This window comes from Mus musculus, chromosome 4 (genome assembly GCF_000001635.26).
Source record: "Mus musculus strain C57BL/6J chromosome 4, GRCm38.p6 C57BL/6J".
In the NCBI taxonomy this organism is placed as follows: Eukaryota; Metazoa; Chordata; class Mammalia; order Rodentia; family Muridae; genus Mus; species Mus musculus.
This window is the reverse complement of record NC_000070.6, coordinates 155,740,629-155,768,494: the sequence shown is the minus strand read 5'-3', so window position 1 is coordinate 155,768,494 and position 27,866 is coordinate 155,740,629. Positions and strand designations below refer to the sequence as shown.

Sequence of the window (27,866 nt, the reverse complement as noted above, 5' to 3'; positions counted from 1 at the left end):
AAGCAATTTGTGTTTCCCATTCTGTTTGCTCAGATGACTGTAGGTCAACTGGCCACTGGAGAGAGCCACAATGAGTCCCTGTGCCTGACATACAGAACACTAAGCAGGTGGCAGAAGAGTACCAGAGGGGTTGTTATTAGTGTTTATGGTAGCCTCTGTTAATGGCTAAAACTCACGAGAATCAAGCCAGGCGTGGAGGCGCGCACCTTTAATCCTAGCACTTGCGAGGCAGAGGCAGGCGGATTTCTGAGTTCGAGGCCAGCCTGGTCTACAGAGTGAGTTCCAGGACAGCCAGGGCTACACAGAGAAACCCTGTCTCGAAAACAAACAAACAAACCAAAAAACCAAAAAAAAAAAAAAAACAACAACAAAACAAAACCCTCATGAGAATCCTGAGAAAGTAGGAAGGGCATAAGAGACGTAGCTGATGGTGGGAGTCCACTTCCACATAAATCCTCGGCACAAGCTCATCTTGACCTAACACCAGTACCATCTGTTTTCAGGTGGTAGAGGTGAAAGCCTGCACTCCCACCGAGATAACATAGAATGCTTCTTCTACGGTCCTCATCTCAAAGGAGCTGCCCTCCCATGGTCCCAGGCACATCTTAAATCTCTAAATTTAGTAGGCATTTCCTTTTGTGTGTGTATGTGGTGGTGGTGGTGGGGGCAGGTGGGTTTGAGACAGGTTTTCTCTGTGTAACCCTGGTTGTTCTGGAACCCGATTTGTAGACCAGGTTGATCTTGAACTCTGATCTCTGAGATCCACCTGTCTTTGCCTCTTGACGGCTGGGATCAAAGCCATGCACCACTACTTCCCAGCAACCTCTGAATTTATATACATTTCAGATTAGTGCAGGTCCTGAGGAAGTCTATAGGAAACAGGGTTTAAACTTTGTCAGACTTGTGTGACAAGCATCTTTATCTGCTGAGCCATTTTGCTGGCTCCAGGAAATAATTTAATGGGATGGGATTTCCTATTAGTTGTTTGCCACAAAATGCCTCCTGCCTCTGTGCTTCCTCTGGTCCCAACTCTATTCACTCAGTGTCTGGGGTGATCAGCAGTGGCAGATGCCACCCAAAGCTTAACATAGATGCCAAGAATGGCCACTCTGCTTCTCAGTACATACCAAGACACCAGGAAGGGCTGGCTGTTTCGTGGTTGCTCCTGGTTGAGATCCATGTAAAATGTGAAGCATCCAGGAAGCTGGGGAGGCAGAACTGAGAATATCCTGGATACTATGAGGGGGAGGCTGCTGCAAGTGCTGGTGCCCATGTCCTTGTGAGCATGCAGAGGGTAGTAGTGATGAAGGCCTCTGCTCTTTAGCTTTTCATGTTCTTGGGACGATGCTGTTTATGAGAAACCAGATGGTGGGGCAGTCTGAGGTCCAGGTTCAAGAGTGGCTGGGCAGTCAGAGACTACTCAGTATAGCTACTGCCACCTTGGAACTGTGCAATCTATAGTAACAGCAATAAAGGTTGTTGAAGCCTCAGAATTATAGCCCTGAAGATAGCCTTCTGCTGGGGAAGATAGGACAGGACAGGAACCCTGAAGCTCAGATGCAATAGCTGTGTCTTTCTGCCGGTTTTTGTTTTTGTTTTTTTTTCTGGATGAAGCGATCTTTCATTGTGGAAAAAAAGAAAAGTTCTGTCTGGGCAGTGATGGTGCACACCATTAGTTCTAGCACTTGGGAGGCAGAGACAGACAGATCTCTGACTTTGAGGCCAACCTGGTCTACAGAGCAAGTTCCAGGACAGCGGGGGGCTATATAGAGAAGCCCCATCTCAAAACAAAGGGAGGGGAGCTGGAGAGATTTCTCAGTGGTTAGGAGCACTGGCTGCCTTTCTAGAAGACCAGGGTTTAATTCCAAGCACCCACATGGTAGCTCATGGTTGTCTCGAATTCCAGTTCCAGGGAATCCAACAGACACATATGCAGGCAAAACACCAACCCACATAAACAAAAACAAATCATCTAGGGCTGGAGAGATGGCTCAGTGGTTAAGAGCACTGTCTGCTCTTCCAGAGGTCCTGAGTTCAATTCCCAGCAACCACATGGTGGCTCACAACCATCTTTAATGAGATCTGGTGCCCTCTTCTGACCTGCATGCATACATGCAGGCAGAATGCTGTATACATAATAAATTAATCTTTAAAAAAAAAAAAGTATCAAAGTATGATTCTGAGCACCCACATTGGGCAGCTCACAATCACTGTAACTCCAGTTCCAGTGGATTCCAAAGTCTCTGCCCTCTGGGCACCTGCATTCATCTGTACCTACCCGAATAAAGATATATACACATATGCATAATTAGAAATAAAACAGCCGGGTGTGGTGGCGCACGCCTTTAATCCCAGCACTTGGGAGGCAGAGGCAGGCGGATTTCTGAGTTCAAGGCCAGTCTGGTCTACAAAGTGAGTGCCAGGACAGCCAGGGGTACACAGAGAAGCCTTGTCTCGAAAAACCAAAAAAAAAAAAAAAAAAAAAAAAAAAGAAAAGAAAAGAAATAAAACTAATCTGGGGCTGGAGAAATGGCTCAGCAGTTAAGATCATTTGTTGCTTTCACCAAGTACATTTGACACCTCTTCCGGAAACCTTGGTTCCTGTATGCACAGACTACATACGGAACACTAATAAACACATATAATACATGTGTGTAAAATAAAAATAGAACCAAATTTTTTAAAACATTTTTTTGTTTTCCTGGGTTTGATTAAGTATGTATGTATGTACATACATACATACATACGTGTGTGTGTGTGTATATATATATATATATATATATATATATATAGAGAGAGAGAGAGAGAGAGAGAGAGATTGAGAGATTTTTAAGAACCTTATTTATTTATTTTGGCTTTTCGAGTCAGGGTTTCTCTGTGTAGCCCTGGCTGTCCTGGAACTCACTCTGTAGACCAGGCTGTCCTCGAACTCAGAAATTTACCTGTCTCTGCCTTCCAAGTGCTGGGATTAAAGGCATGCGCCAACACTGCCCAGCAAGAACCTTTTTAAAAAATTATTTTATGTATATGAGATGCTGTAGCTATCTTCAGACACAACAGAAGAGAACATCTGATCCCATTACAGATGGTTGTGAGCCACCATGTGGTTGCTGGGAATTGAACTCAGGACCTCAGGAAGAGCAGCCAGTGATCTTACTCTCCAGCTTCCCAAAATTTTATTCTATTTTTAAAATGTATTTTTTTTTTGAGACAGGGTCTCTTGTATATTGTTCTTGCTGTCCCAAAGCTCTAAACATAGACCAGTCTGACCTAAAATCTACAGAGATCCAATAGCTTCTACCTTCCAGTGCTGGGATTAATGATGTGTGCCTAGCAGAAAAGTTTAAGGGACTGGAGAAATGGCTCAGTGGTTAAGAGCACTGACTGCTCTTCCAAAGGTCCTGAGTTCAATTCCCAACAAAAAAAACCTCCAATCTAAAAAAACTCTTTAAGAAAAAAAGGCAAGCTGGGCATGGTGGTGCACGCCTTTTAATTCCAGCACTCGGGAGGCAGAGGTAGACGGATTTCTGAGTTCAAGGCCAGCCTGGTCTACAAAGTGAGTTCCAGGACAGCCAGGGCTATATAGAGAAACTCTGTCTCGGAAAAAAAAAAAAAAAAGCCCGAAAGAAAGAAAGAAAGAAAGAAAGAAAGAAAGAAAGAAAGGAAGGAAGGAAGGAAGGAAGGAAGAAAGAAAGAAAGAAAGAAAGAAAGAAAGAAAGAAAGAAAGAAAGAAAGAAAGAAAGAAAGAAAGCCAATCAATCATAACTTCCCTAGGAGGACAGTGTGGTGAGACAGCAGACCAGACAAACGCCAAGAGATCCAGCTTTCAGATGGGAGCAGGACCCAGGTGAGACAAGGTGTTGTGGGAGGTGTGAAGTCTCTGGGCAGAAACAGGACAAGATTAATCACCAACTGTTCCTATCATAAATGCCAGTTAGCTCTCTGCAATTAAATATGGTCTTGCAACCAGAGCCATATTTAAAGAAGGAGCCATCAGGTGTAGAGAGAATCTCTTGTGTACTGTGTGGAAGCATCATCTGTCAATAAAAACCTGAGGGTCTTTTAGCTAAGGCAAAAAATAGAAGGTGCTGGGAGGTCATGGAGGGAGAGAGGAACTCTGGGATAGAGTCAGGTGCAGGAAGAGATTTGCCCCAAACTCTTAGCAGACAGACACATCAAACTGAGGAGAGGTAACCAGCCATGTGGCGCACATAGAATACAATAATGTTATAAACTAGTCGGGGAATGAGCCAAAGCTTATGACCTAGACATTTATCCATAAATAGTTAAATTTCAGAGACAGTCTACATCCTATCAGACTGTAAGGTATAGAGTTAGCTGCTCAGAGGGAGAGGCTATACCTCTGCCCTCTTAATGGTAATCAATCAATCAATCAATCAACCCCCCTGCTATCTGACACAGGGTCTTGCCAACCTTCCCAGACTTGTCTCACTTCCTTTTCTCCTTCTCTTTCTTTTCTTCTTTTTTTCAATGCGAAGTTTTGCTATATTGCTCAGCCTAACCGAACTCCTGGGCTCAAGTGATCCTCCCACCTGCTTCATCCTAATACTTAAAAAATATGGGGGGCTGGAGAGATGGCTCAGCGGTTAAGAGCACTGACTGCTCTTCCAGAGGTCCTGAGTTCAATTCCCAGCAACCACATGGTGGCTCACAACCATCTGTAATGAGATCTGATGCCCTCTTCTGGTGTGGCTGAAGACAACTACAGTGTACTGATATATAATAAATAAATAAATATTTTAAAAAAAATATGTTTAAACTGGGCGTGGTGGCGCACACCTTTAATCCCAGCACTTGGGAGGCAGAAACAGGCGGATTTCTGAGTTCGAGGACAGCCTGGTCTACAAAGTGAGTTCCAGGACAGCCAGGGCTACACAGAGAAACCCTGTCTCAAAAAAGCAAGCAAACAAACAAAAGTATGTTTAATTTTAATAGTGTTCATGACCTGTGCGGGTTTGTACATGTATCTGTGAGTTGAGAGGATTCAGAAAGGAGTTACAAACAGCAGGGAGAAGCTTGATGTTGTTGCTGGAAATAAACCTCAAGTCCCCTAGAAGAGCAGTGCATACTCTTCTTAGCCACGAAGCCGTTCTCTAGGCCCACGCTTTAAAAAAAAAAAAAATTGAAAAAGTCAAGATTCAGAATTTTATAAAGGTTATGTGCTTACCAAATACAGCAAAAGACTGAAAGGTGTGTGGCTTTAAAAGCTCTGACCCCCTAGCTGGGCATGGTGGCGCACGCCTTTAATCCCAGCACTCAGGAGGCAGAGGCAGGCGGATTTCTGAGTTCGAGGCCAGCCTGGTCTACAAAGTGAGTTCCAGGACAGCCAGGGCTACACAGAGAAACCCTGTCTCGAAAAACAAAACAAAACAAAAAAACAACAAAAAAAAGCTCTGACCCTCCTTACTTACCCATCTAAGCTCAAAGGCGACTGCTATGAGAGACGTGGTTTGTCCATTTAAAAACAAACAAACAAACAAACAAACAAAAAACCCTTATGGCCAATGAGTGATGTCTGGCTATTGCTGGGAAACTCATTTGGTTTTGTTGGGGGACAGGGGTCACAGGTAGAATAATCTTAGGATTTAAATTTAAGACAAATGGTGGTGACCTACACGGTTCATCCAAGCATTTGGGATGTAGCAGATTTCTGAGTTCCAGGACAGTTTGATCTGCAGCTTAAGTTCCAGGAGTGTCAGAGCTCAAAGAAACCTTATATCAAGAAACACTGGACAGTGATGGACAGTGATGGAAGCAGAGCTAGACTTGCTTATTGAGCTAGCTGTACAACACATCTTTGCTGATCTTTGTTGCAAAGAGAGAGGCCTAGTTGAGAACTTCTCTTGGCATTCCTCTTGGTCCCTCCTACAGAGGCGGTGGCTTGGCTGTCTCCGTTAGGTTGTGTCACCACTGCTGATTCATGTTTGTTATCCAGACTATCGAACTGGACTGTTAGTGTGTTTGTGAAGTGTATGGGAATGGATGGAGCTGCTGCTGTTAACCTGGGAAATGAACTGTTGATTTTCAGACAACATAGACAGGAGTTGTTCCAAAGAACCATTTCTAAACAGGTCTACCTCCCCCATATCCTTTTTCCACTATCTCTGATGGGTGGTGGGCTATAAGGAAGGTTACAGCACTCAAGAACTATCATTAATAGTAAGATTTTAAAAAATTAAAGTTTTATAAAAAATAAATACGACTAATAACATACCTTCAACTTCCTTTTTTATCATTTAAAATTGCCTTTTGTCCAGTGTTAAAAAACAGTCCAAACAATTCTGTGAACTCAACCGGTTTTATGAAAGATGCCTGGACCCAAGACGCTGACTTTGGTAAATGTGGGTTCCTAGTGACAACTGCCACTGTCCATGCTACCTTCCACTTGCCCAAAGGTTAGGTCAACCCTAGGTCCAGAGCAGGCACCTGGCTCAGCAGGCTCCCAAGGAGCGCTCACTGGCTAACAAGCACAAGCCTGGAGCACCAGCCCTCACTCTAAGTAGCTCCTGAGTGTAATGTACCCTCTGCAGGCTCTGGGAGTCGGCTTGGCTTTCTGGCTTGTACTGCAAAGCAGCAGCATGCCAATAGCCGCCGTGGGTTGCCAAAACACCAAAGAGGATCGGGCTCAAAACACCGCCTGAGCAATCGTAGCAGAATGGTGCAGGATTGTTTGTCAGAGGCGCCCAAGTCTCTGACCTAAGTAACTCTCTTATTCTTATGCACGCTTGGCTGTAGGAGCCGCTGGCCTGGAGACGCTCAAAGCAGCCACAGATATACATGAATCCGGCTCCGAGAAAGCGTGGGGTCACAGCAGGGGTGCCCGGCCGGTCGAGGGGCGCCAGGGACCCCTTCTCTAGTCCTCCCGGCTGGAGGTCTCACCCCGATTACTTCGCCCTTAGTTGCAGTGACCTGAGGCATCTCAAGTCCGGAAAAAATTAGCTCCGGGAGACCCACAGCACCTTCAGGTTTTCCCTTCCTCTTCTGTTCTTTGGGTAGGATTCACAGCAGAAGAGTTCTGACCCTCCGTGGTGTGAGTCCAGTGTCTCTGATCGTCTGTGGGCTCTGTGGCTGGGGCGTCTCCATAAATGCCTATAGCGACAGGTACAGAACGACCCCAGAGGAATAGCACCTTTGCTTAAAAAAAAAAAAAAAAAAAAAAAAGTTTTCTAGGATGAAGGCACACCCACCTCGAAAACTTTGCTCCTATTTGCCTGGTCCAGGAGCTCTGTCCAGTTCCGCCTCCTTAGAAAGCTGGGCAAATCGTGCCACCGACGCCACTGGCGTCCCTATGTCAGCGGCCAATCCGGCGGCTGAGAACGTCTTGACCCTCCTAGGTTTCCGTCGTCCAGAAGGAAGGGGTGTGGCTCGCGCCTGCGCAGTGAGTCGCGCCCGCGGCGCGTGGTGACTGCGAGGAGCCTCGCGAGTCACGCTCCGGTACGGTCCGCCGAGGGCGCGCGGAGCTTGCAGACCATGTCGTGGCTCTTCGGCATCAAGGGCCCCAAGGGCGAAGGCACAGGGCCTCCGCTGCCCTTGCCGCCCGCTCAACCCGGGGCGGAGGGCGGCGGTGACCGCGGGGCGGGAGACCGGCCATCGCCCAAGGACAAATGGAGCAACTTCGACCCGACGGGCCTGGAACGTGCGGCCAAAGCGGCTCGCGAGTTGGAGCACTCGCGTGAGTGCGCGGGCTGGGCTTGGCGGGCCGAGGCCCTGGGAAATGGGAGGTTTCTCTCGGAGGCACTAGCTGCTGCCCTTAGGACTTTGGTCCTCTTGACGTCTTAGCAGCACAGTGGTCGTTCGCAGCCGTACCTTTCAGGTGACCTGAATGGCCGCTTATGGGACATTTGGTCATAGCCGTCCTGCATTGGGGGAGACCCCGATCCTGCCACCCTCTTGCACTTGTAGCTGTCAACACGTAGGTCGTAGGAGAGACCCTGTGCCAATGTTGGCCTTACCTACTTTACTGTTGGGCTTTCTAGCTGCCTCCACGTGGTGCAGGCCAAAAGTCATAGCCAGGTCAGGCGATCCTGTGTTGTGGTAGTTAATAGCAATCTCTCACTTAAAAAGGAGAGAGTAGATGTCGTGTTTACTATTGGATGATAGCATTCCACTGTGGAACGTGAGGTGAGGGTGTCCGTAAAGGTTGATCCTCTCTGAGACAGATTTTAGCATTGATGGATCCCAAAGGCCAGGACTTTTCCCAACAAATGACACATTTTTGTTTTGATGTTGACAGTTTGTGCCAAAGTGTAATGTAAGGTGGATTTTTTTGATTATTTTGCTTTGTTTGTTCTTGTTTTTATAAAGACTGTGCAGCCCTGGCTGAGACTCCTGTAGACCAGGCTGTCAGAGAAATCACAGCTCCACCTGCCACGGCCTCCTGAGGCGTGTGTCACTATGCCTAGCTAGTTGAAATATTTTTAAGAGCCTGCAGGGGGCTGCAGAGATGGCTGAAAGGCTAAGAGCACTTGTTGCTATTGTAGTGGACCTGTGTTCAATTCTGTGCACCTATATGACAGCTCAAAACCTTCTGTAACCCCAGTTTCAGGGCATCCAAGGACTCCTCTGGCTTCTAAGGGTACCAGACATATACATACTTATATGCAGGCAAAAACTCAAATACATAAAAAATTTTTTAAAAGCCTGAAATGTCAGCTTTGTTGAATGAATACTTATTGAAGGATGTTTCCATTCTCAATTTTGTGTTTATGCGGGTGTTCTGTTTTTCAAAAGATCCTATAGGGAAGCCCTAATTTAAATAGGTATAATATGCAGACCCTCTGAGAGAGAGTCTGGCACTTGGTGAGTCAATTCTCTGCTCTTGTAGGAAAAAAAAAAGTCTTGAGCTCATGCCTTTAATTCCAATACTTGGGAGGCAGAGACAGACAGATCTCTGAGTTTGAAGCTGGACTGCTCTGTACAGTAAGTTCCAGGCTAGTTGGGGTACACTGTGAGATCCTGTCCACTTTTGGCAATGGTCTCTTGAGCCCCACAGACTCAAATCTCCATATAGACATTCAGAGCCTTCAGATTGAGGTCCAGGGTCACCTGTCTCTTGAGGTCCAGCAGAGCTAGTAATTTTGTAAATAATCTATTGTGTTTGCTAGATAATCTCAGTGATTGGGTTGAAATGAGGAAAAGTGGCTGGTTTTCAAGGCATTTCCAGTATTAGAAGACTTGGCAGATGATCCCGTGTCCTGTTACACTGTTACGTAGGGGACAACTCTCGGTAACTCCTGGGTTGGGGAGATCACTCTCTAGACACACCTAGAGTTTCAGAATTGAATCTTGGCTATTAGTCTCACTAATGCAGGCTGTTGTATAGACTATGGAGAACAGTAGTTCCAACCCTCAGCTACATCCTGACTACTCTTGCATGTAAATTGCTCTTCAGGCGCTTGTCCTGGCAGTCCTGGAGGGCTTGCCCAGAGCATGCGCTATCTAGGTTCAGTGCCCTGGCCTCTACTATGCTTTAACAGAGCTCTCTTTTCTGGGCCAGCAACAAATTCCATGGGTTCTGCATGCCCTCATGGGCTGTCTAGGTCTGTGCCCTTTTCTTGTAGGGCAGTCTCAGGTGGGCACTAAACCTGTGCTGAGGTTTACCTATTCTGACTCACTTTACAAGAAAATGGACTCAGAGAAGTTAGCTCAGCTTGCCAAAGCCACATGAAGAAGAAACAGGAGCTGGAGGTTGGCCCCAGTTTTGTTGGACTGTGCTACCTCCATTCCTGCCTACTGTGCTGGGATGAGACCCCAAAGAGTGCTTCTGTCCCCAGCCCTGTCCTGTCAGAGAGAGACAGTGTATCAGAGGCCATTGTGATAACCTGCTCAGCACTTGGCCTCGCAGCTGACTCTCTGAATTGGTGTAGGGCTGTGCCTTGCTGCTCTCTCTCTGCTCAGGTGTGAGTTCTTTTGTCTTCTGTCCTGGTCACTGAAGACAAGAGAGTCTAGGGCAAGATTGTCTTGGAAGGTCCTTCCCAAGCTCTGACACTGTTGCTCATTGGTCGAGTTCATGCCAAACTGCATGTTCTGTCTAAATTGATCCCAAATGTCAGGACATCAGCCGTGCTCATCTAAACCTGTGGAATGCTCATGCCATGTTGCCTCCTGTCTTAGGCCATTTTCCCTCCCCATAATCATACCACTAACAGTCGTAAAGCTCTGGCTAACGACATGATTGTGACATTTGAAAGTAACATGAAGAAATTGCAGCTGACTTTGAAGACTTCAAAAATATAAGAAAGTCATGGGGATAGAAAGTAAGGGTTAGAATAGCAAAACATGGACATCGTTGTATTAGGTATGGGTTTCCTTGGTGATCTTCACTCCCGTGTTTTTCTGTGGTAGAAACTTTTTACAATAAGGTATTAGTAATGGAAAACTATCATGGAAATTTAGACTAGACTTGTTTCTTAGGCCTCTTTAGAATATACTAGAAGTAAAGTTTTTCCCACTAAGGTTTTTTTTTTTTTTTTTTCCTGAGACAGGGTTTCTCTGTGTAGCCCTGGCTGTCCTGGAACCCATTCTGTTGACCAGGCTGGCCTCGAACTCAGAAATTCACCTGTCTCTGCCTCCCAAGTGCTGGGATTAAAGGCGTGCACTACCATGCCCGGCTTTCCCACTAAGTATTGACAAACACCAGTGCCCCCTGACACACAAAACATGTAGAAGACATTAATAACCTAGGCGCGTTGTCTGATATCTGATCCTTACCCATTCTTTTTTGCCTGCGTGTTTTTTGCAACATCAATGGTTACAGATACAGACACCAGCTAGAGCTCTGCTTCCCTAACTGGAAGATGCCTGACATGTTATAGTTGCACAGCCTGATGCTGGATGAGTGTGTGGTGGTCTTTTGATGGAGCTCTTGGCAATGCGATGATCCCCGGGGATGGGACTCTTACATGTTCTCCTTCCCCCAACGTTTCATGGCTACTGGGCTATCTCAAACTCACTACGCCGCTGAGGATCCTTTGGCTTCCAACTTCGGAATACTAGGATCACAGGCGTGCACACAACTCTTGGTTGTGTGTGGTGCTAGGGATCCGGCCTAGGACTTTTTGCATGCTGGGCAAGCTCTGTGACAACCAAGCTCATATCCAAATTCTCCGGGCTCTCTGTCGGAGGCGGGACAGCGGCTTTGAAAGGAACGGTTATTGTGAATCGAGGCAGGGGTGAGACTGGCTGAGAAGGCACACGAACGATCCAAGACTGAAAGCCCCTTGGCATGAGTGAGAGGTTCCATTTTTAGCCACACAGATAATGTTGACTGGCAGCGTAGTAATACCCTCTCTTCTGTTCCCTGCAGGCCATGCCAAGGAGGCACTGAGTCTCGCACAGATGCAGGAGCAGACGCTGCAGCTGGAACAGCAGTCCAAGCTCAAGGTGAGCTGTGGGCCATGAGGGTGTGAGAGGGCCAGGCAAGATGACAGGCTATGGATGTGTTCTCCAGTCTATGAGCGAATTGGGGGGCGTAAGGGCTGGAAGCTGAGCATATTTGGCTATGACCCTGTAGTCGAGGTACCTGAGAGGGAAGTCGTAGGTGAGGAACGTCTGGGCTTAGAGGCAAGGGATCTTTCTTGAAAATTTTGGGGTTTTTTGTTTTGTTTTGTTTTATTTTGAGATGGCTTCCTTCCTTCCTTCCTTCCTTCCTTCCTTCCTTCCTTCCTTCCTTTCTTCCTTTAAGACAGGGTTTCTCTGTATACCCCTTGCTATCCTGGTTTCACTCTGTAGACCAGGCTAGCCTTGAACTCAGAGATTTGTCTGTTCTACCTCCAGAGTGCTGGGAATATAACCTCATACTCCATGATACCCCTGGCTGAGAGTTTTTCTATGTATCCCAAGCTGGCCTCAAACTCTTGGCAGTCCTTCTGTCTCAGCCTTTTAAGTGCTAGGATTACTGGTATGCACCACCATGCCTGGTTTTGTTTTGTTTTGTTTTTTTTTAATTTCTCTGTGCTTAGAAGAATCCTTGAAGCTGGATGGGGTCATGCATGCCTTTAATCCCAGCACTTGGAAGACAGGCAGGTGGATTTCTTGAGTTCCAGGGCAGTCTGGTTACAGAAGACATTCCAGGTCAGCCAGGGCTACACAGAAACCCTGTGTTGAAAAACAAACAACAAAACTCAAAAGAACACTTGATGCCAGGGTTTTCAATGAGCTCAGAACAGTCTCCATCTTTAGTCCTTGTCTGTTGGACAACACAGTCGAGCTCAGGGTAGGAGGGGAATACTATCCTTGCCATTTGGTAATCTGCAGCCCGATGGGATGGCTGTAGAGGGTGAGTCTTACACAGATTCTCCTGTACTCTCTAGGAGTACGAAGCTGCCGTAGAGCAGCTGAAGAGCGAACAGATCCGTGTGCAAGCCGAGGAAAGAAGGAAAACCCTGACTGAAGAGACACGACAGCACCAGGCTGTGAGTGCACAGGCAGGAGTGCGAGTGGGACAGTGGGGTACCCCTCCGGATCTTTAACTCACTGACTAACCAAGGGTTTACAAAGTGGTGGTTGCTGTACTGAGATCTGGACCACTATTGTAAAAACAAACAAAACACAATAACCTCGAAGCCATGGACTCCTTGGTACAGAGCCGTTCTGTATCCGCATATTTGTAGGAGGTGGCAGCTCATCTGCCACTTACCTCAGCAGCCACCCCAGGGTAGGTCCAGATCATGTTCTCTGATTCTTCTAGTGGCTTCTCCAGCCAGAGCGAGTCTTTACTTCTGTCTTTTCCCCTAGAGGGCCCAGTACCAGGATAAGCTCGCTCGACAGCGCTATGAGGACCAGCTGAAACAACAGGTAAGCAAGGCACACCTCTGGGAATCGTGCAGTGTTCTTGGAGTGACATAGGAGACCATGCAGCTGCGTTTTAGACAAGAATACAAGTGTTGCTGGTTCTGGGTGGATTTTCTCAGACATAGACCCTGGCATGTTCATATTCATGACCTGTGTGCACGATGGATGTGCCCAGACATGCACCTAAAGGCAGAGATGTGCTGTACACATACACATGTGTATAGACATACTCAAGCACATATATAATAAGCCCATGCACATAACTTCTTGTGATGCTCCCACAGTAGAAGTGGGTTGGTTTGGGGGGATTTTTTTGTTTTTTTTTTGTTTTTTTGTTTTTTGTTTTAGTTACCCTTGAGGGTTCTTGCTAGATGGGCATCTGTCTAATTAGCAAGGTCAGTGAATGGTGGAGGACTGGGATCCTGGGCTGTCCAAAACCTAGAGAGGCCTCCTTTGATCCAGGCTGGATCCCGCTATAGGAGCTCAGCAGCCTCAGGCTTATGTTCCTGTTTTGTTTGCTGGGCATTATAGCTGTTACTCTCAGTTGGCAGAGATCAGAATTCTGTAAAGCAGAGCTACAGGCCCTGGGGGTTAGGAACCACATTGGTGCTGCTATAAAGGCTGCTTCTGCCTCAGCAGGTGGGGCAGCTCTGAAGCCAGTCTCTTAATGTGTGCTTGCCCCGGGGTCTACATCAGATGTGTCTGCATTGGAGTGTACCAGCTAGAGCCCCAAGAAAGTTGGGGATCCTCAGGTGGGCAGAAGCATTCCTGGCTTAGAGCAGCTGCAACCTGTTGGCTTGGTTTTTGTTCTCTTTCTGATCCTCAAAAGCTTTTAACTTTAATGTGACTTCTCAGCAACTTCTGAATGAAGAGAATTTAAGGAAACAAGAGGAGTCTGTGCAGAAGCAGGAGGCCATACGGCGAGGTAGGACATCGCCAAGGATGGGTGCCTTTCTTGGGCATCTTAGTCCTTAAGAAATGCCCCCACAGAGACTCACTAAGATCACAAATAAGGACTGCATTTACAGTATGCGCTTTGATATCAGACACAGTGGATACCTCGGGTTCACAGAGCTAACTCTGACCCCTGAGTAGAAAGGTCTAGAACTAGTTGATTCAGATAGGAAAATTGCCCATGGTTAGCTCCTGTGGCAGGACTTCATTTATCATCAGGCCGCCCTGCCACCTTACACATATGGGTCCCAGCAGGGGGAGCATCTCCTGTCTCCAGGAGTCTGTCAGGAAGGGTTTGAGGCAGTTTGTTGGTGTCTCTGTGCAGTGACAATTGACACATTGCTGGGTGTTTGGTTCTTACTACTGACAAATTATTTCACTACTGCACATTATTTCATCTCATGACCTTCCTGGTATTCTGATAGATGTCAGTACAAGTAGGTTTCTGTCCTGATTATTCACGTTTTTTGTTTGTTTTTAAAATTGTCATCCAAAAGGTGGTCCAGGCCATTTCAGGGGTCTTCTAGAAGGGTTTGCTGTGAAGTATGGGTTGTTCACTGTGACACAATGCTGTCCCTGGTCCATGCAGTATCTAGGTCTATGTGTGCATGTCAGCAGTGCGGACAGAGGCAGGTACAATGTGGGCTGAAGACCACTGTCTTTGCCTTTTTGTGGGACAGCCACTGTGGAGCGCGAGATGGAGCTGAGGCATAAAAACGAGATGTTGCGGGTGGAAGCTGAAGCCCGAGCACGGGCCAAGGCTGATCGAGAGAATGCAGATATCATCCGGGAACAGATTCGACTCAAGGCTGCTGAGCACCGCCAGACCATCTTGGAGTCTATCAGGTAAGGATCAGCCAGAACTTAGTGCTTGCTGTCCATCTGCCTTGTAGTTCCTAGCTCAAGCTAGCGAGTCCCTGAAGGTCATGAAGGGCCTCTATCCTTCCTTATCCTACAGCTCTGGTCTGCTCTTTAAAACTCCCACCTTGGTAGACTCGTCTTCTGAGACTGACCTGAGAGACTTTTGTTAGTTTCTTTCTGCCCTTGCCCAGCATCTCGTCTAGAAAGTCATGTGACTTTTCCTCATGCAGGACAGCTGGCACCTTGCTTGGTGAAGGATTCCGTGCATTTGTGACAGACTGGGACAAAGTGACAGCTACGGTGTGTACTACCATATATCCCTAGGGGTGACACTAGTGGGGTAGCTCTAGGGCACAGTCTCCAGGGACTTCCCTGATACCTGCTGGCTGTGGGGACACCTGATATCTTGCAGATACACTCATCTCTGTTGTGCCAGCTCAGATAAGGGACATGAGCTGTAATAACTGTCTTTAAGAACTATAGTGAGACTTGATAAAGTATTTGGGCTTAGGGGCATTTCAGACAATTCAGTCTTCTCTGAATCCAATTTACGTTGCTCTAACTTGTTACCCAAAGCTGACTAACATACAAAACAAGAAGGTTAATTGGTGTTGGAAAGGCTAAATAGTGCCACCTAATGACTTCTAGGCCCCACTCTCTAATATTTTGTAAACTACAGCATTGCATAAGACCAAGTACTTATCATATAAATCTTAGAAGGACAAGTCACATCTAGTCATGGCAGTAGTAGCCTACCTCCAGGCACCGATATAGGGAACGGCTAGAAGTCACTTTCCAGTGTCCTTGGGAGAAGGTAGTGATAACAATTTTTTTTTAAGATTTATTTATTTATTTTATGTATGTGAGTACACTGCAGCTGTACAGATGGTTGTGAGCCTTCATGTGGTTGCTGGGAATTGAATTTTTAAGACCTCTGCTCACTCTGGTCAATCCCGCTGGCTCCAGATGGCCCTGCTCGCTCTGTCCCTGATTCCTCCGGCCCAGAGATTTATTTATTATCATACATAAGTACACTGTTGCTGACTTCAAACATACCAGAAGAAGGCATCAGATTTCATTATGGGTGGTTGTGAGCCACCATGTGGTTGCTGGGATTTGAACTCAGGACCTTCAGAAGAGCAGTCAGTGCTCTTAACCGCTGAGCCATTGCTCCAGCCCAGGATAACTTTCTCTTTTTTTTTTTTTTTTTAAAGATTTATTTATTTATTATATGTAAGTACACTGTAGCTGTCTTCAGACACTCCAGAAGAGGGAGTCAGATCTTGTTACAGATGGTTGTGAGCCACCATGTGGTTGCTGGGATTTGAACTCTGGATCTTCGGAAGAGCAGTCGGGTGCTCTTACCTGCTGAGCCATCTCACCAGCCCACTTTCTTTTTTTTTAATCTGCCTTTTTCTTTTCTTTTTCTTTCTCTCTTTCTCTCTTTTTTCCTTCCTTTTTTTTGAGACAGGCGTTCTAATTCTACAGCTCTGATTTATGTAGGGTTGGGTGTCTGGAACTTGCTCTGTAGACCAGGATGACCTCACACTCACAGAGATCCACCCTCCTTTACCTTCCAAGTGCTGGGGTTAAAGGTGTTCGCCATCATGCCTAGCCAAGTCCACAACTTCATGAGGCAGGAGGTGTTGTGCACTGTAGGAGATGGACTCTGATACCTGAAGCTTCTTCAGGGAGTCACTGGAGACTTCATGCCAGCGAGGTGCAGAGGTTGATCCACTGACGGGGAGTGCTGCGGGCACACTGGTTTTTATTATATAGCGTGCTGAGGATTGGACCTGACGTCTTAGGCTTGCTAGGCGGGAACTCTGGTAAACCACAAGCTAGCCTGGAAGATGCCCCTCTTTATGGAACTGCTTGACGTGCTAATACATTGACTTTTAAAGGGATTTATGGTTTGTGGTTAGCCTTGTTTTCTAAGAATGAAGTTTAATTTTTTCATTGGTAAGAGAACAGTGGAAGCCAAGACCCTTAGAGAGTCTCTAGCCCTGTACAGCCAGCCACATTCCATCTCACTGCCTCTGCTTTTGAGGATTCATGTTATAAGGCACAAAGAAAAGTGTTGTGGTGTGGAGCGCCAGTGATAAAGCTTTTGTTATCACCTGAATTGTGCAAGAGCTTTGGTTGGCTGTGGTATAGGGTCAGGCATCCAACCAGGGTCAGTATAGGCCACCATGGGTTGCCTTAGCTGTTTTGGGGGCACAGGATGAACTGTGGGGCAGAGATGCAATGTAGACTGCTGTTTTTCTGTCCCAGGTGGCTGGGTTGACACTATTAGCTGTTGGAGTCTATTCTGCAAAGAATGCTACTTCTGTTGCTGGTCGGTATATTGAGGCCCGATTGGGAAAGCCGTCCTTGGTGAGAGAGACCTCCCGAATCTCAGTGCTAGAGGCATTGAGGCATCCCATCCAGGTATGGCCACAGTAAGGGTTCAGGGTTACACTTCCTTGCCAGGTCTCTTCCCATATCACAAACAAGTGGTGTGCATTTTCTCTGTGGTTGATTTCCCTGTCATGCTGGCATGGGTGTTTTCTCACAACTATGTTATACCAATGAGGTCTGTTAACCAGTGTTCTCTAATTATATGACTGCCCCTGGGTTTGCTTTAGCTCTTCATAACCTGAGCTCAGATTCTGTCCTGCATAGAAGGTATGACTGTAGTGTGGCATCTAGCGCCTCCCTTAGGCTCGGCTGCTCTTTGCTCTCTCTGACAGGCTTATTCTCTGGCTTTAGCTGGGTCTCTTCAGATAATCAGCACAGGTGGTTGGAAAGATAAAGATCTGTAGTAAAGAGCTAATCAATTGCTCAAGCCCCACACAGGCACTGTCTTTTCAGCTTTGACACTGGGGTTCTAGTCTTGGTCTGTGTGGGGCAGTACTTCATGGTACTTGAGTCTTGCCAACTGTGGTGGTCTCCCCTACCAGGTCAGCAGGCGACTGGTCAGCAGACCCCAGGATGCATTGGAGGGCGTCATCCTCAGTGTGAGTTGATGTGGCATCTGTGGCTTGTGGCCCTGTGGGTCCCAGGGGAGGGACAACAGAGTTGAGCTGTTGTGTTTATGTGATCCTTGTGCTCGTGGCTTTGGGACCCTGAAACGCATGTTACTGTCAACCAAACCTATATTCGGATACCTCATAGGCCAGTCTGTATGTACAAGGAGTAGGCTGCACTAGAATACCTGTGGTCCTTCCACTCCCTAAGGCTGTAGGCTGGGAGACCAGGTTCCCCAAACCTCATCTTGCTCTGGCAGCCTAGCCTGGAGGCACGGGTCCGAGATATTGCCATCGCAACAAGAAATACCAAGAAGAACAAAAGCCTGTATAGGAACGTTCTGATGTATGGGCCCCCGGGGACTGGCAAGACACTATTTGCCAAGGTAAAAATTCCTGACTATGAAGGTGGGACTGGTTTCAGCTGGGCATCTCACCCTCTGGCAGCGTTTGTCACTTGTTCTCAGAGCACTGCAGTGCATTTAGGGGGCACTGGCTCTGATGGTGGAGTTGTCTATGCTAGACAGGGTTGGCTGGTGGAGGTGTAGGGTTGGGACTCTGAAGGGAACATCTGCTCTGTTTCCCCACCGCTCTCTGCCTAGAAACTTGCACTGCATTCAGGCATGGACTACGCCATCATGACAGGCGGGGACGTGGCCCCAATGGGGCGGGAGGGTGTGACTGCCATGCACAAGGTCTTCGACTGGGCAAGCACCAGCCGACGAGGGTGAGCATATAACCCCATGTACGTAGGTTTCTACTCCTATGGATCCACCAGGTACCTAGCTAAGGCCTCCCTACTGTCCTGTCCTTGAAGTTGTGTGGGAGTACATGGGTAGCCTCTTCTGAAGACAGCTAGGGATGGATGCTTATGCTGAAGGGTCCATTAGAGAAGATGTCATGCCAAGGGTGGACAGAAGGCTTCCAGTACAAGGGTGCTGCCAATCAGATATAATTACTGCCAGGAGTGAAGAGCCAACTCAAATGGGGAAAGGAATGGCCCGAGGCCTCCTTGACTGTTGGACCCTCTGAGAGTTGGCTAAGAATGTCATTCCAACGCATGCAGTGTACATGGCTAGAAGTCCCTGGCACTGTTGCTGTGCCTTGGTATGTCCTTTCCTTTGAACTTTGCCATTTCACCTTAGATAATCACTTCTTTCTGATGCGGAACACAGGCTCTCAGCTCTGATCTTGTCTGACCGCTTTGAGTGAGACCTGTAGGTAGAAGGAACATCAGAGCTACAGTTGGGCTTTTAGTGTTGGAGTCCTGGAGGCTTTGAGCTCTGGTCTTCACTGGGTTAGCATGTTAAGAAACCCAGATAGGAGGCGCTGGTGAGATGACTCAGCGGGTAGGAGCACTGACTGCTCTTCCAAAGGTCCTGAGTTCAAATCCCAGCAACCACATGGTGGCTCACAACCATCTGCAATGATATCTGATGCCCTCTTGTGGTGTGTCTGAGGACAGCTACAGTGTACTTACATATAACAATAAATAAATCTTTTTAAAAAAGAATCCTTGCTAGGGCGTGACCTGTGGTCTTGGTGTGGGGCAGCTCCTCTCAGGGATATACACTGTACTTCCTGTTGCTTCTGCTGATGTTGGCTTGTGGCATTCAAGCATCTTCTTAACCTGACTACTCTGGTTCACAGCCTCCTGCTCTTTGTGGATGAAGCAGACGCCTTCCTCAGGAAACGAGCGACTGTGAGTGTTCTAGAACCCTGTCTGGCTTTGGGAGTTGGTCAGAGCTGGGTGCTCTAAGCCAGTCTCGCAAAGGACTGGCCTAGAGGTTGCTATGACCTAGAGCACAGAAAGGCGAGGCCTTCATGATGCACAGGCCGAGGCTGCAGTTTAGTTGCTTTTCCCTCTAAGTTTGGGAAGTTTGTGATTGAGCCGGAGTCCTGGAGATGCGTAACATAACATCCTCCTCACGGACCACCCCGCCCTCTACAGTGATCCCGAATCAGCAGGAATCCCAGGTTTGGCTCTCAGGTCAGGCCTGTGCTCCTAACCCCTGCCTTTCTCTCCCAGCAGTGTCTCCTGTGGACACTTTAACTCGGGCCGTGTACAAAACTGCTCCTCAGGCTGGAGAGTGATGCTGAATATTTTCTTTCTGTAGGAAAAGATAAGTGAAGACCTCAGGGCTACTCTGAATGCCTTCCTACACAGGACAGGACAGCACAGTAGTAAGTAAGTGCAGTCCGGCCCCTAGCTCCCTGAGCAGGCTATTTCTGGGCATTGTTAGTTCTTGGTCCTCACAGGGGAGCAAAGATATAATTGACAAACCATCATGAATTCATGAGTTCAATGCATGTAGTATGTAGGTGGGCAACTCTCTGGGCTGTCTTCATGTTCTTACCTGGGAAGGGCTCTTAAAGGCCCATTAAGGCAATATGAGACATGGGAAACTCTGCTAGGTTAGTTCCTGTCAACATGGCCACCCGGTTTGAACATCACCCCACGCATGCCTTTTGACATCCAGCTGTCCATGTGCAGCTGAACTAAGACACTCCTGTTACTGACCATGTCCGAAGACTGCTTTCAGGGCACCGGCACCCAGGCCTGAGCCCAGAATGTGTTTGCTCTTTCTGGGAGCTGATCCCAAGTGTCATGTGTTGAAAGAATAGAGCCTTGGTCTTTATCTGCGATACGGGGACTAGGGTAGCATCTAGGCCTTGAAAGAGACCCCAGTAAGAGCTGTCTCCCAGGATTTTGTCCAAAAGCCACTGGCAGGGTCGGTGCCTATGGTCAGACAAGCTTCTCTTATCCAAGTCCCCTAATTCTATTCTTAGCTTGCTCATCACTAGGGTAGGACCCAGCCTTTTCGTAAATATGAGGCCACTTTATCCATCACAAGCCCCTTACTTGCTGTGGTCATGGACTGGCACAGGGCCTGAGGATACCAGGCAACCTTGATCAGGGTTGTAGAAATGATCTGGTGGGCTTGGGGTTTCCTGAGTTAAAAAGCTGTCAGGAATGACAGGTACATCTCAGTGACTGAACACCTGCCCAACATTCTTTAATCTCTGGATTCAAACCCCCAGACGAACAAAACAAACAAAAAACGTGGAAGGTAAGGGAGCAAGGAAGAAAGGGAGAGCTGCCAAGTTACATCCATCTATCAGGTTTACCTGAGGAGGCATAAGAGGCCCTTCTGAGCTGGGCGTGGTGGCACATGCCTTTAATCCCAGCACTTGGGAGGCAGAAGCAGGCAGATTTCTGAATTCGAGGCCAGCCTGGTCTACAGAGTGAGTTCCAGGACAGCCAGAGCTACACAGAGAAACCCTGTCTCGAAAAACCAAAAAAAAAAAAAAAAAAAGAAGAGGCCCTTCTGTCTCTGAGTGACTGGTGATTGGACAAATGCACTTTGTGGCTGCAGGTTCATGCTGGTCCTGGCCAGTAACCAGCCTGAGCAGTTTGATTGGGCTATCAATGACCGCATTGACGAGATGGTCTGCTTTGCCCTGCCACAGCGGGAGGAGCGAGAGCGCCTGGTGAGAATGTATTTTGACAAGTATGTCCTTAAGCCGGCCACAGAAGGAAAGCAGTAAGTATCCAGCCCCGCGGGGTTCCCCTTATTGACCTGGAACCTGTCTGAGCGCTTCATTTCCCTGGGGTTTAGGCCATCTGTGTGGGGTCACATTCTGTACATGTGCCCTGGCAAAGGTGGCTCTGTCATGGGGACCCTGAGCCCTTCCTCTCACTGCTCTTTACGGGAGGACAGCTGCAAGCTGCCCCAACAGCTCTTAAGTGCCTGAGTCACTGAGTCCTGGGTATCAGGAGAATATAGTATCCTCCACGTGGCACCCACCACATTTGCTCTGTGCCTATTGTACCAGGTTTGGGAGTTGCAGTTCCCGCCCTCAGCTACTGACTAAGTGTGACATGGCTTTCTTCTGTCTACTTGCATACTTGCCCTGCCACTCCTCAAAGCTGCTCTGCAGCCGTGTGGGGAGAAGCCAGGCTGTGATGAGGCGGCCTTGGTACAGGCCCTCACTGCTGTGTCTGGTTCACTTCCCCTGTCTCCCATCAGCAGAGGCTGCTCTGCTTTCAGCTGTCTCCTGGGGCCCAGGCTCCATGGCATTCAGTCTCCATGTCCTGACCTGAATCTCGCCTGCTGCCTGTTGCCTTTTACTATATTCTGGAGAAAACATGGGTGGCCCTGCTGTTTCCTATGGGCCCATCCTCCACCCGGTCTGGTCAAGTCCCCTGCCTCCTGCTAGCCTCATGTCCCCAACCTTCTGCTTAGGCATGCGACCTCTATTCATGTTTCATGTATTTCTGTGGCTTTTGGTCAAATGTTAATGCTGAAAATTTGAATTGCAGGTCCTTTTACTTAACTGTTCTATTCCTTACCTGGAAATCGACCTTCTCTGTTAGAATTTGATTGCTGAGCATTTAAGTATGCCTGCTCTTTGGGTGCTAAATATGTAGTTGTAGGCTGGGTCTAGTAAGGAAGAGTGAAGACAGATTGGGAGAGTATAGCTCCATCTGCCAACCCTTCCTGGCTCCAACCTGGCATCTCCTGCAGGTCAGGAAGGAAGGCTGAGGATATCTGGCAGAGTTTACCTCATCCAACTTCGGCTGTACAAAAAAGCCCACGCACTAATGGTGGAAGCATCTGATAAGAGTGTGATCCTGGGCAGCCTTGCTCGCCAATCTCCCCAGCCCCGTTTGTATAGAGCCATGGAAGCCCAGACCCACTTAGGAACTTTTCCTCCAGGCGCTTGAAGGTGGCCCAGTTTGACTATGGAAAGAAATGCTCAGAGGTTGCCCAGCTAACGGAGGGGATGTCAGGCCGGGAGATTGCTCAGCTTGCTGTGGCGTGGCAGGTAAGTTAAGGTCCTGGGATCTAACCCACTCTGAATATTATCCTAATCCCATAGTGAGTCTTATGTTGGAGGATGTTCTAAGCATGGATAGACAGACATGTGGCCCTTGGTTCTACTGAGGGCTAATGAGTCACTCATGGGAGGATGGGACGATATCACTAGCTCAGCTTGTTCTGGCCCAAATCTGGAGCATTGTCACAGTCTTAGGGGGATGACAGGTACTACAGCAGATGTGCAGGAGTCTCTGGGGGAGCCTAGAGGGCTGCTTTGAGTTATCTGTTAGACAATTGCAGACAAGTTCGGATCAACAGATTTGCGCTTCATGGATGTGTGCTCTTGGGTATCCGGCTTTTTAGGACACGTTTATGTTAAAGTTGAGCAAGGGGGCAGGAATGTTCCTTCTGAAACTCGATAAAGGTGTTGTTGGCTCAAGGCATAGGCCACAGTGGCCTATTGTCATTCCCTAAAATCATGTTTTGTTTTTTTTCTTTGAAGCTGCCTAGTAACAGCTCCATGGTCTTGTGGCAGGGAGCTCCTACAGCCGGGACAGGGCAATTTAGGAATTTCAGCCTTTAGTGTTGTCAAGAAAATTCATGTTGATGGGGGATGGAGAGTGCTATGGCCATCTCAAACTTTGCGCCAACTTTACCATGTCCCTGTAGCCAACTTTCTGTAACCAAATGACAGCCTAGCCACTTAAACTTGGCAGTGCTTTTAAAGGTATGCGTGGGACAGTCCTATTTAGGTTTGGATTTTGTGGCCACTGGGTACATGAGGGACATACACGCTCGCAACACATATCTCAGAAGCAGCACCCTGTTGTGGCCCTTGTTCAAGCTCTGTTCCCACAACTAATGGTGGAGGACAGGGAGCCCAGCACAGTATAGGTGGCTTGCTTATAAACCAAGAAGTAATTTTTCCACATTTCTGGAGGCTGAAGTACAAAAGTTAGTGCCAACATGGTCAGACCTTAAAGAAGGCTCTTTTCTGGCTAATAGAGGTCAGGGTTTTGCTGGGTCCTCATATGATAGACAGCATCCGTGAGCTTTTTTTTCTTGTGCATGAATTCCAAGGAACCAGGGACTCTTTCTGTGCCCTCATTTCAAGGAAATTACTTCCTCTGAAGAATGATCTCTAAATATATACCTATGAGAATGTCAGACCTTCGTCACGTTAAATATTATGGGGCAATACACTGAGCTGATCTCGGCAGGTTACCTGGCTCACAAAGCTGTCACCCAGATAGCTCACCTCTGTCAGAGAGTAGAAAACAGATCAAGCAAGGCTTTAAAAGGGAGAGCTGGGCATGCTCCCTGAGGGTTCTGGCAAGTGGACAGCGTGACGAAGGCAGGTTCACCTAGGCTGTTCTCTGGAGAGGAACAGGTGATACAGAGGGACTGTCTAAGGTGCTGCCTCGGTCCTGCCAGCCATGGAATAACACAGACCCGGATGCTGCTGTTGTTTTTACCCCCATAGGACTCCTGAATACTTGCACATCACGGATACTTCCTTGTTCTACAGCCTCTATCTTCCATGCATCAGGATAATACAAGTGCTGCCTTTGCAATCATCCCTTCTAGGGACTGACTGTGCACTCCAGCACACACACACACACACCCCCCACCCCCCTTAACACAGAATGCTGTCTTAACTACCTTGTTCTTGTTTTTTGAGACAAAGTCTCTCTAGGTAGTTTTGAGTATCCTAGAACTCTATAGAACAGGTTAGCCTTAAAGGTGTGCATCACCGTATCTGTTTTGCTTTGTTTCACGTGGGGTGTTTTTGTTTGTATACATGTCCACATACCATTTGAGAGTCTGGTGCCTGCAGAAGAAAGGATGCCAGAGCCCCTGGATTGGAGTTACAGATGAGGTTGTGGGCCACCATGTGGTTGCAGGGACTTGACCCTGGGTCCTTTGGAAGAGCAGTCAGTGCTCTTCACACTGCCCTCTTCCAGCCTTGAAGTTGTGGAGTTTTAGTTTTTGAATTGTAGGGGCTCTTCTCCATACATAATGCTGATATTAACCTCTTACCAGATATGTGGTTTACAAATATTTTCTTCTATTGGATAGACTGTCTTTTTATTCTTTTGGTAATATTCTTTTTTGGTTGTTGACGTGGAACTTGCTGTGTAGACCTGGCCAGCTACAAATTCATAAGAGAACCACTCGCCTCTGTCTTGTGTACAAAACTTTTACATTTTGATGGAGTCTGATTTATCTATTTTTTCTTTTTGTTGTCTGTCATACCATTTAATAAACCATTACCAAGCAGGACATGATGGCACACCTATGATCCCAGTACTTTGGAAACCGAGCCAAGAGGGTTGCCAGTTTAAAATCAGCCTGGGCAACACAATGAAATCCTATCTTAACATTTAAAATTGAAGTCAAGGCTGGGGATGTAGTGGTGAGAGGAGTGTCTGCCTATGTGCGTTCCTGGCCTTAATCTCCCGTATCACAACAATGGTGTGCCCTCGGGGAATGTGTGTGTTTGTTTGTTGAGACGTGATCTCACTCTGTAGCCCACCCAAGCTAGCCTTGAATTCCCTTAAAATTCTCCTGCCTCAGTCTCTCAAGTATTGAGATTACAGATGTGTTCCACCAGGCTGGGCTTAGGCTGTTGTTGTTTATTTAAGACAAATCTTATTTAAGACTGGGCTGCAGCTCTCAGTGCTTATGCATCAGGACTGCTGGTCTATAAGTTTCACTGCTGTCTTCATCTGCCTTTGATGTCAAGGGGGTGGTGATAGTGTGTGGGATAACTACAGCTAGTGTTTCTCTCCCTTCCCTTCCCTTCCCCTTCATTGTTGAGGGTTTAAGGAAAATCTATTTCTTGAAATATTTTAAGATTTTTTTAGTATGCATATGTGTAATATACTGTATGTGTTTTATGTGTGTGCATGAGTGCATGCATTTGTTTATGTGCACTATATGCATGCCTGGTGTCTACGAAGGCTAGATGAGGACATGAGGCTAGGAATGGTGGCACACACCTTTAGACCCAGCAGGGCAGAAGCAGGCAGATCTGTATGAGTCTACAGTCAGCATAGTCTGCATAGCGAGTTCCAAGCCAGCCAGTTATCTAGAGAGGCCCTGCCTTAAAACAAAACACAAAAGAGTACATTGATTCCCCTGGAGTTACAGGTGGTTGTGAGCCACCCCGTGTTGGTGCTGGGAACCGAACCTGGGTCTTTGCAAGAGCAGTAAGTGCTGTGAACTCCTGAGCACCTGTTTACTCATTTCGAGCTGGAGTCTTACTACATTGCTCAGCCTGGCTTTGACCTACACAGTCAAGCAATCCTGCCCCAGCTTCAGGAGAGGCTAGTACTATAGGCAAACCACTACACCTAGTTAAACTTAAAACATTTGAATAGTTTTAGATTTACAGAATAGTTGGAAGATAGAGTTGCAAGATGCTTGCCACCAGCAGGTTGTGAGTGATGCTGCTTCATAGCATTGTTTACCTCCACCTTGGCTTGCTTGTAACCCAGGGTCCAGCCCAGGATACCCATAGCATGGGCCCTCATGTCTGTCTGGTTTGTTCCACCTGACCTGAGTTCCTGGCTAGCTGGTGGGTGAGCTCTCCTCCGCTAGGCCTTTGGCAAGGTGTAGACACTTAGAGAGAGCTGCCACCCTGTCCATCCAGCCAGGGCTCCTGTGTAGCTGCCTACCTTGCTTTTGGCCTTGGTGAGCCCAAACTGGGAGAGAGTATCTGTGACGACCAGACAACTCTCAGAGTTGGTGGTCTGGCTGTAGGGTCAAGACTTCCTCCACAGTGAATCATAGTAAGATAGTGGACCCTAGGCCCATCTGTTCCTGGCTGTCCTGCTTGTCCAGATGAGACAGAATACCATTATGGTCATCTCCTCCCAGGTGGCAGTGTCTTGGCAGAATTGTTACATGAGACTCTGCAATCCTGTTCCTTTACAGTGTGTCCTAGTGCCCTGGGTGGAAAATCCTCTGCCCGGAGTGTTCCCTTCATTTCAGATTTCTCCGTACCTTGTGCTGATGGCTTTCGGGACAGGTTCTGCTTCAAGCAGAAAACCAGCAGGAGTGTGGTCTCGACCACCTGTGAGCCCTGGTCCCTTTATAGTATCTAAAAGGTACAACTTGACCAGTTCAAACTCCTGCTGGCTGGTCCTAGAGTGCCATCCTTGGGGAGGATAAAGAAGTGAGAGGGGCCATTGTCATCCAGTGGGAACAGACATGAAAAGGAGCAGCCTATCCAGAGAGGACCACTTGGTTCTGATTGGAGCAACCTCACACTTAACACCATACACCCCGAAGATAGGGGCCCGCCAGCAGCAGCCACTGTTCGGGAGGCCTGTAAAGTATACAACTGCATAATCTGGCCTGAGTAGTTGCTATGTGACCTGGGGTATGCCTGAGCTGGGAAGTGGAGCCAGAATAATTTAGGGGTTTATGGGGGCTCTGTATTTGTGTCCTGCTCAGAGGGAGTTAGCTTATGTGTGCAGAGGGGAAACAGCTCTGTTCAGGCTTTCTATTTTAGAAACGTATTGGGAAATTTAGCACTGGGCAGTAGCACTGGGCTATGGGCCCGGTACTAAGCTCAGGTGTGCCCACTGTGCTAGTGTCTAATGTGGGTCTAGATTGAGGGCCTTGGCCTCCCTGTGCAAGCAACTAGCTTCTCCTCTGCACCCTCTTTTCTACCAGGCCATGGCATATTCATCTGAGGATGGAGTCCTCACGGAAGCTATGATGGATGCCCGTGTGCAGGATGCTGTGCAGCAGCACCAGCAGAAGATGCAGTGGCTTAAAGTAGAGAGACCCGATTCCCAGACCAACAAGCCGCCACATCCTTCACTCCTCAGCTGCTGAGCTGGACCTGGACACCTTGTACACCTGACTGGGGCAGCCAGTCTCTATGACCACACTGCTCCCTCCTTTCCTGTCTTCTTTGACCTCTGTAAGAGGTCAACATTGCTCCAAATGCCTCTGCGGAGTTGTGGGATACTGGAGGTGTCAGCTTCTCTGCCTCCCACACCTCCTCGTCTCTGACTCTGAGTGCTGGCAGAGGGAGGCATACTGCCTTCCTTTACCTCAGTACACTGGTGAGACATGTCTACAAGCCCAGAGCAGAGCAGAGAGTGTGCAGAGTGCCGTACCACAAGCCAGTGGCTATGCCAGCGGGACTGGGGCCTACAGGGACCAGGCTAAAGGCACAGGGGGCCCTCAGCTTCCTGGACATTACTCCTACCATATACACATCTGTGCCAAGAATTGGCCCAGTCTTTACTCGGTAGAGTGGATCTGGTGCTAGACAGCGCTTGGCCCGTGGCATCCAAGCGTCAGAACTACCGCCTTCCCTCTACTGAGTCCGGGCCTTTTAAATCCAGAATCGAATAAAACTGTGACTGATTTTCTGATTTTGCTTGAT

General features: G+C 47.8%; 1 protein-coding gene and 1 long non-coding RNA gene across 6 annotated transcripts; one reads left to right on the top strand and one right to left on the bottom strand.

Annotated features, from left to right (window-relative positions):
* Positions 1-4,934: 4,934 nt before the first annotated feature.
* Positions 4,935-7,303, bottom strand: Atad3aos (ATPase family, AAA domain containing 3A, opposite strand). 2 transcript variants are annotated; one of them, NR_027972.1, is made up of 3 exons: positions 7,209-7,303; positions 6,718-7,110; positions 4,935-5,125 (listed from the first exon to the last, which is right to left on the bottom strand). It is a non-coding gene; the product is annotated as an ATPase family, AAA domain containing 3A, opposite strand (long non-coding RNA). The 2 variants fall into 2 exon arrangements; NR_027971.1 differs by lacking the exon at positions 4,935-5,125 and having other exon boundaries at positions 6,235-7,110.
* A 67-nt stretch (positions 7,304-7,370) lies between these two features.
* Positions 7,371-27,855, top strand: Atad3a (ATPase family, AAA domain containing 3A). Of its 4 annotated transcripts, none has more exons than XR_003954863.1 (16): positions 7,371-7,693; positions 11,327-11,403; positions 12,333-12,434; positions 12,757-12,816; positions 13,669-13,738; positions 14,448-14,613; positions 14,859-14,928; positions 16,903-17,058; positions 17,571-17,627; positions 17,897-18,022; positions 18,239-18,363; positions 19,287-19,338; positions 19,754-19,824; positions 21,014-21,181; positions 22,166-22,466; positions 27,143-27,855. XR_003954863.1 is itself a non-coding variant. In NM_179203.3 (16 exons), exons 1-16 carry the CDS (start codon positions 7,492-7,494, stop codon positions 27,305-27,307), a joined length of 1,776 nt encoding a protein of 591 aa, NP_849534.2. In that variant the 5' UTR covers positions 7,397-7,491; the 3' UTR covers positions 27,308-27,855. The 4 variants fall into 4 exon arrangements, 1 of the variants encoding a protein (NP_849534.2); XR_003954865.1 differs by having other exon boundaries at positions 17,848-18,022; positions 22,358-22,466; NM_179203.3 differs by having other exon boundaries at positions 7,397-7,693; positions 22,358-22,466.
* Positions 27,856-27,866: the final 11 nt, after the last annotated feature.

Coding starts and splice junctions, on each gene's coding strand:
- Atad3a (NM_179203.3), top strand. CDS start 7,492: ATGTCGTGGCTCTTCGGCATCAAGGGCCCCAAGGGCGAAGGCACAGGG. Junction 11,404..12,332: donor AACAGCAGTCCAAGCTCAAG/GTGAGCTGTGGG, acceptor TGTACTCTCTAG/GAGTACGAAGCTGCCGTAGA. Junction 12,817..13,668: donor AGGACCAGCTGAAACAACAG/GTAAGCAAGGCA, acceptor GTGACTTCTCAG/CAACTTCTGAATGAAGAGAA.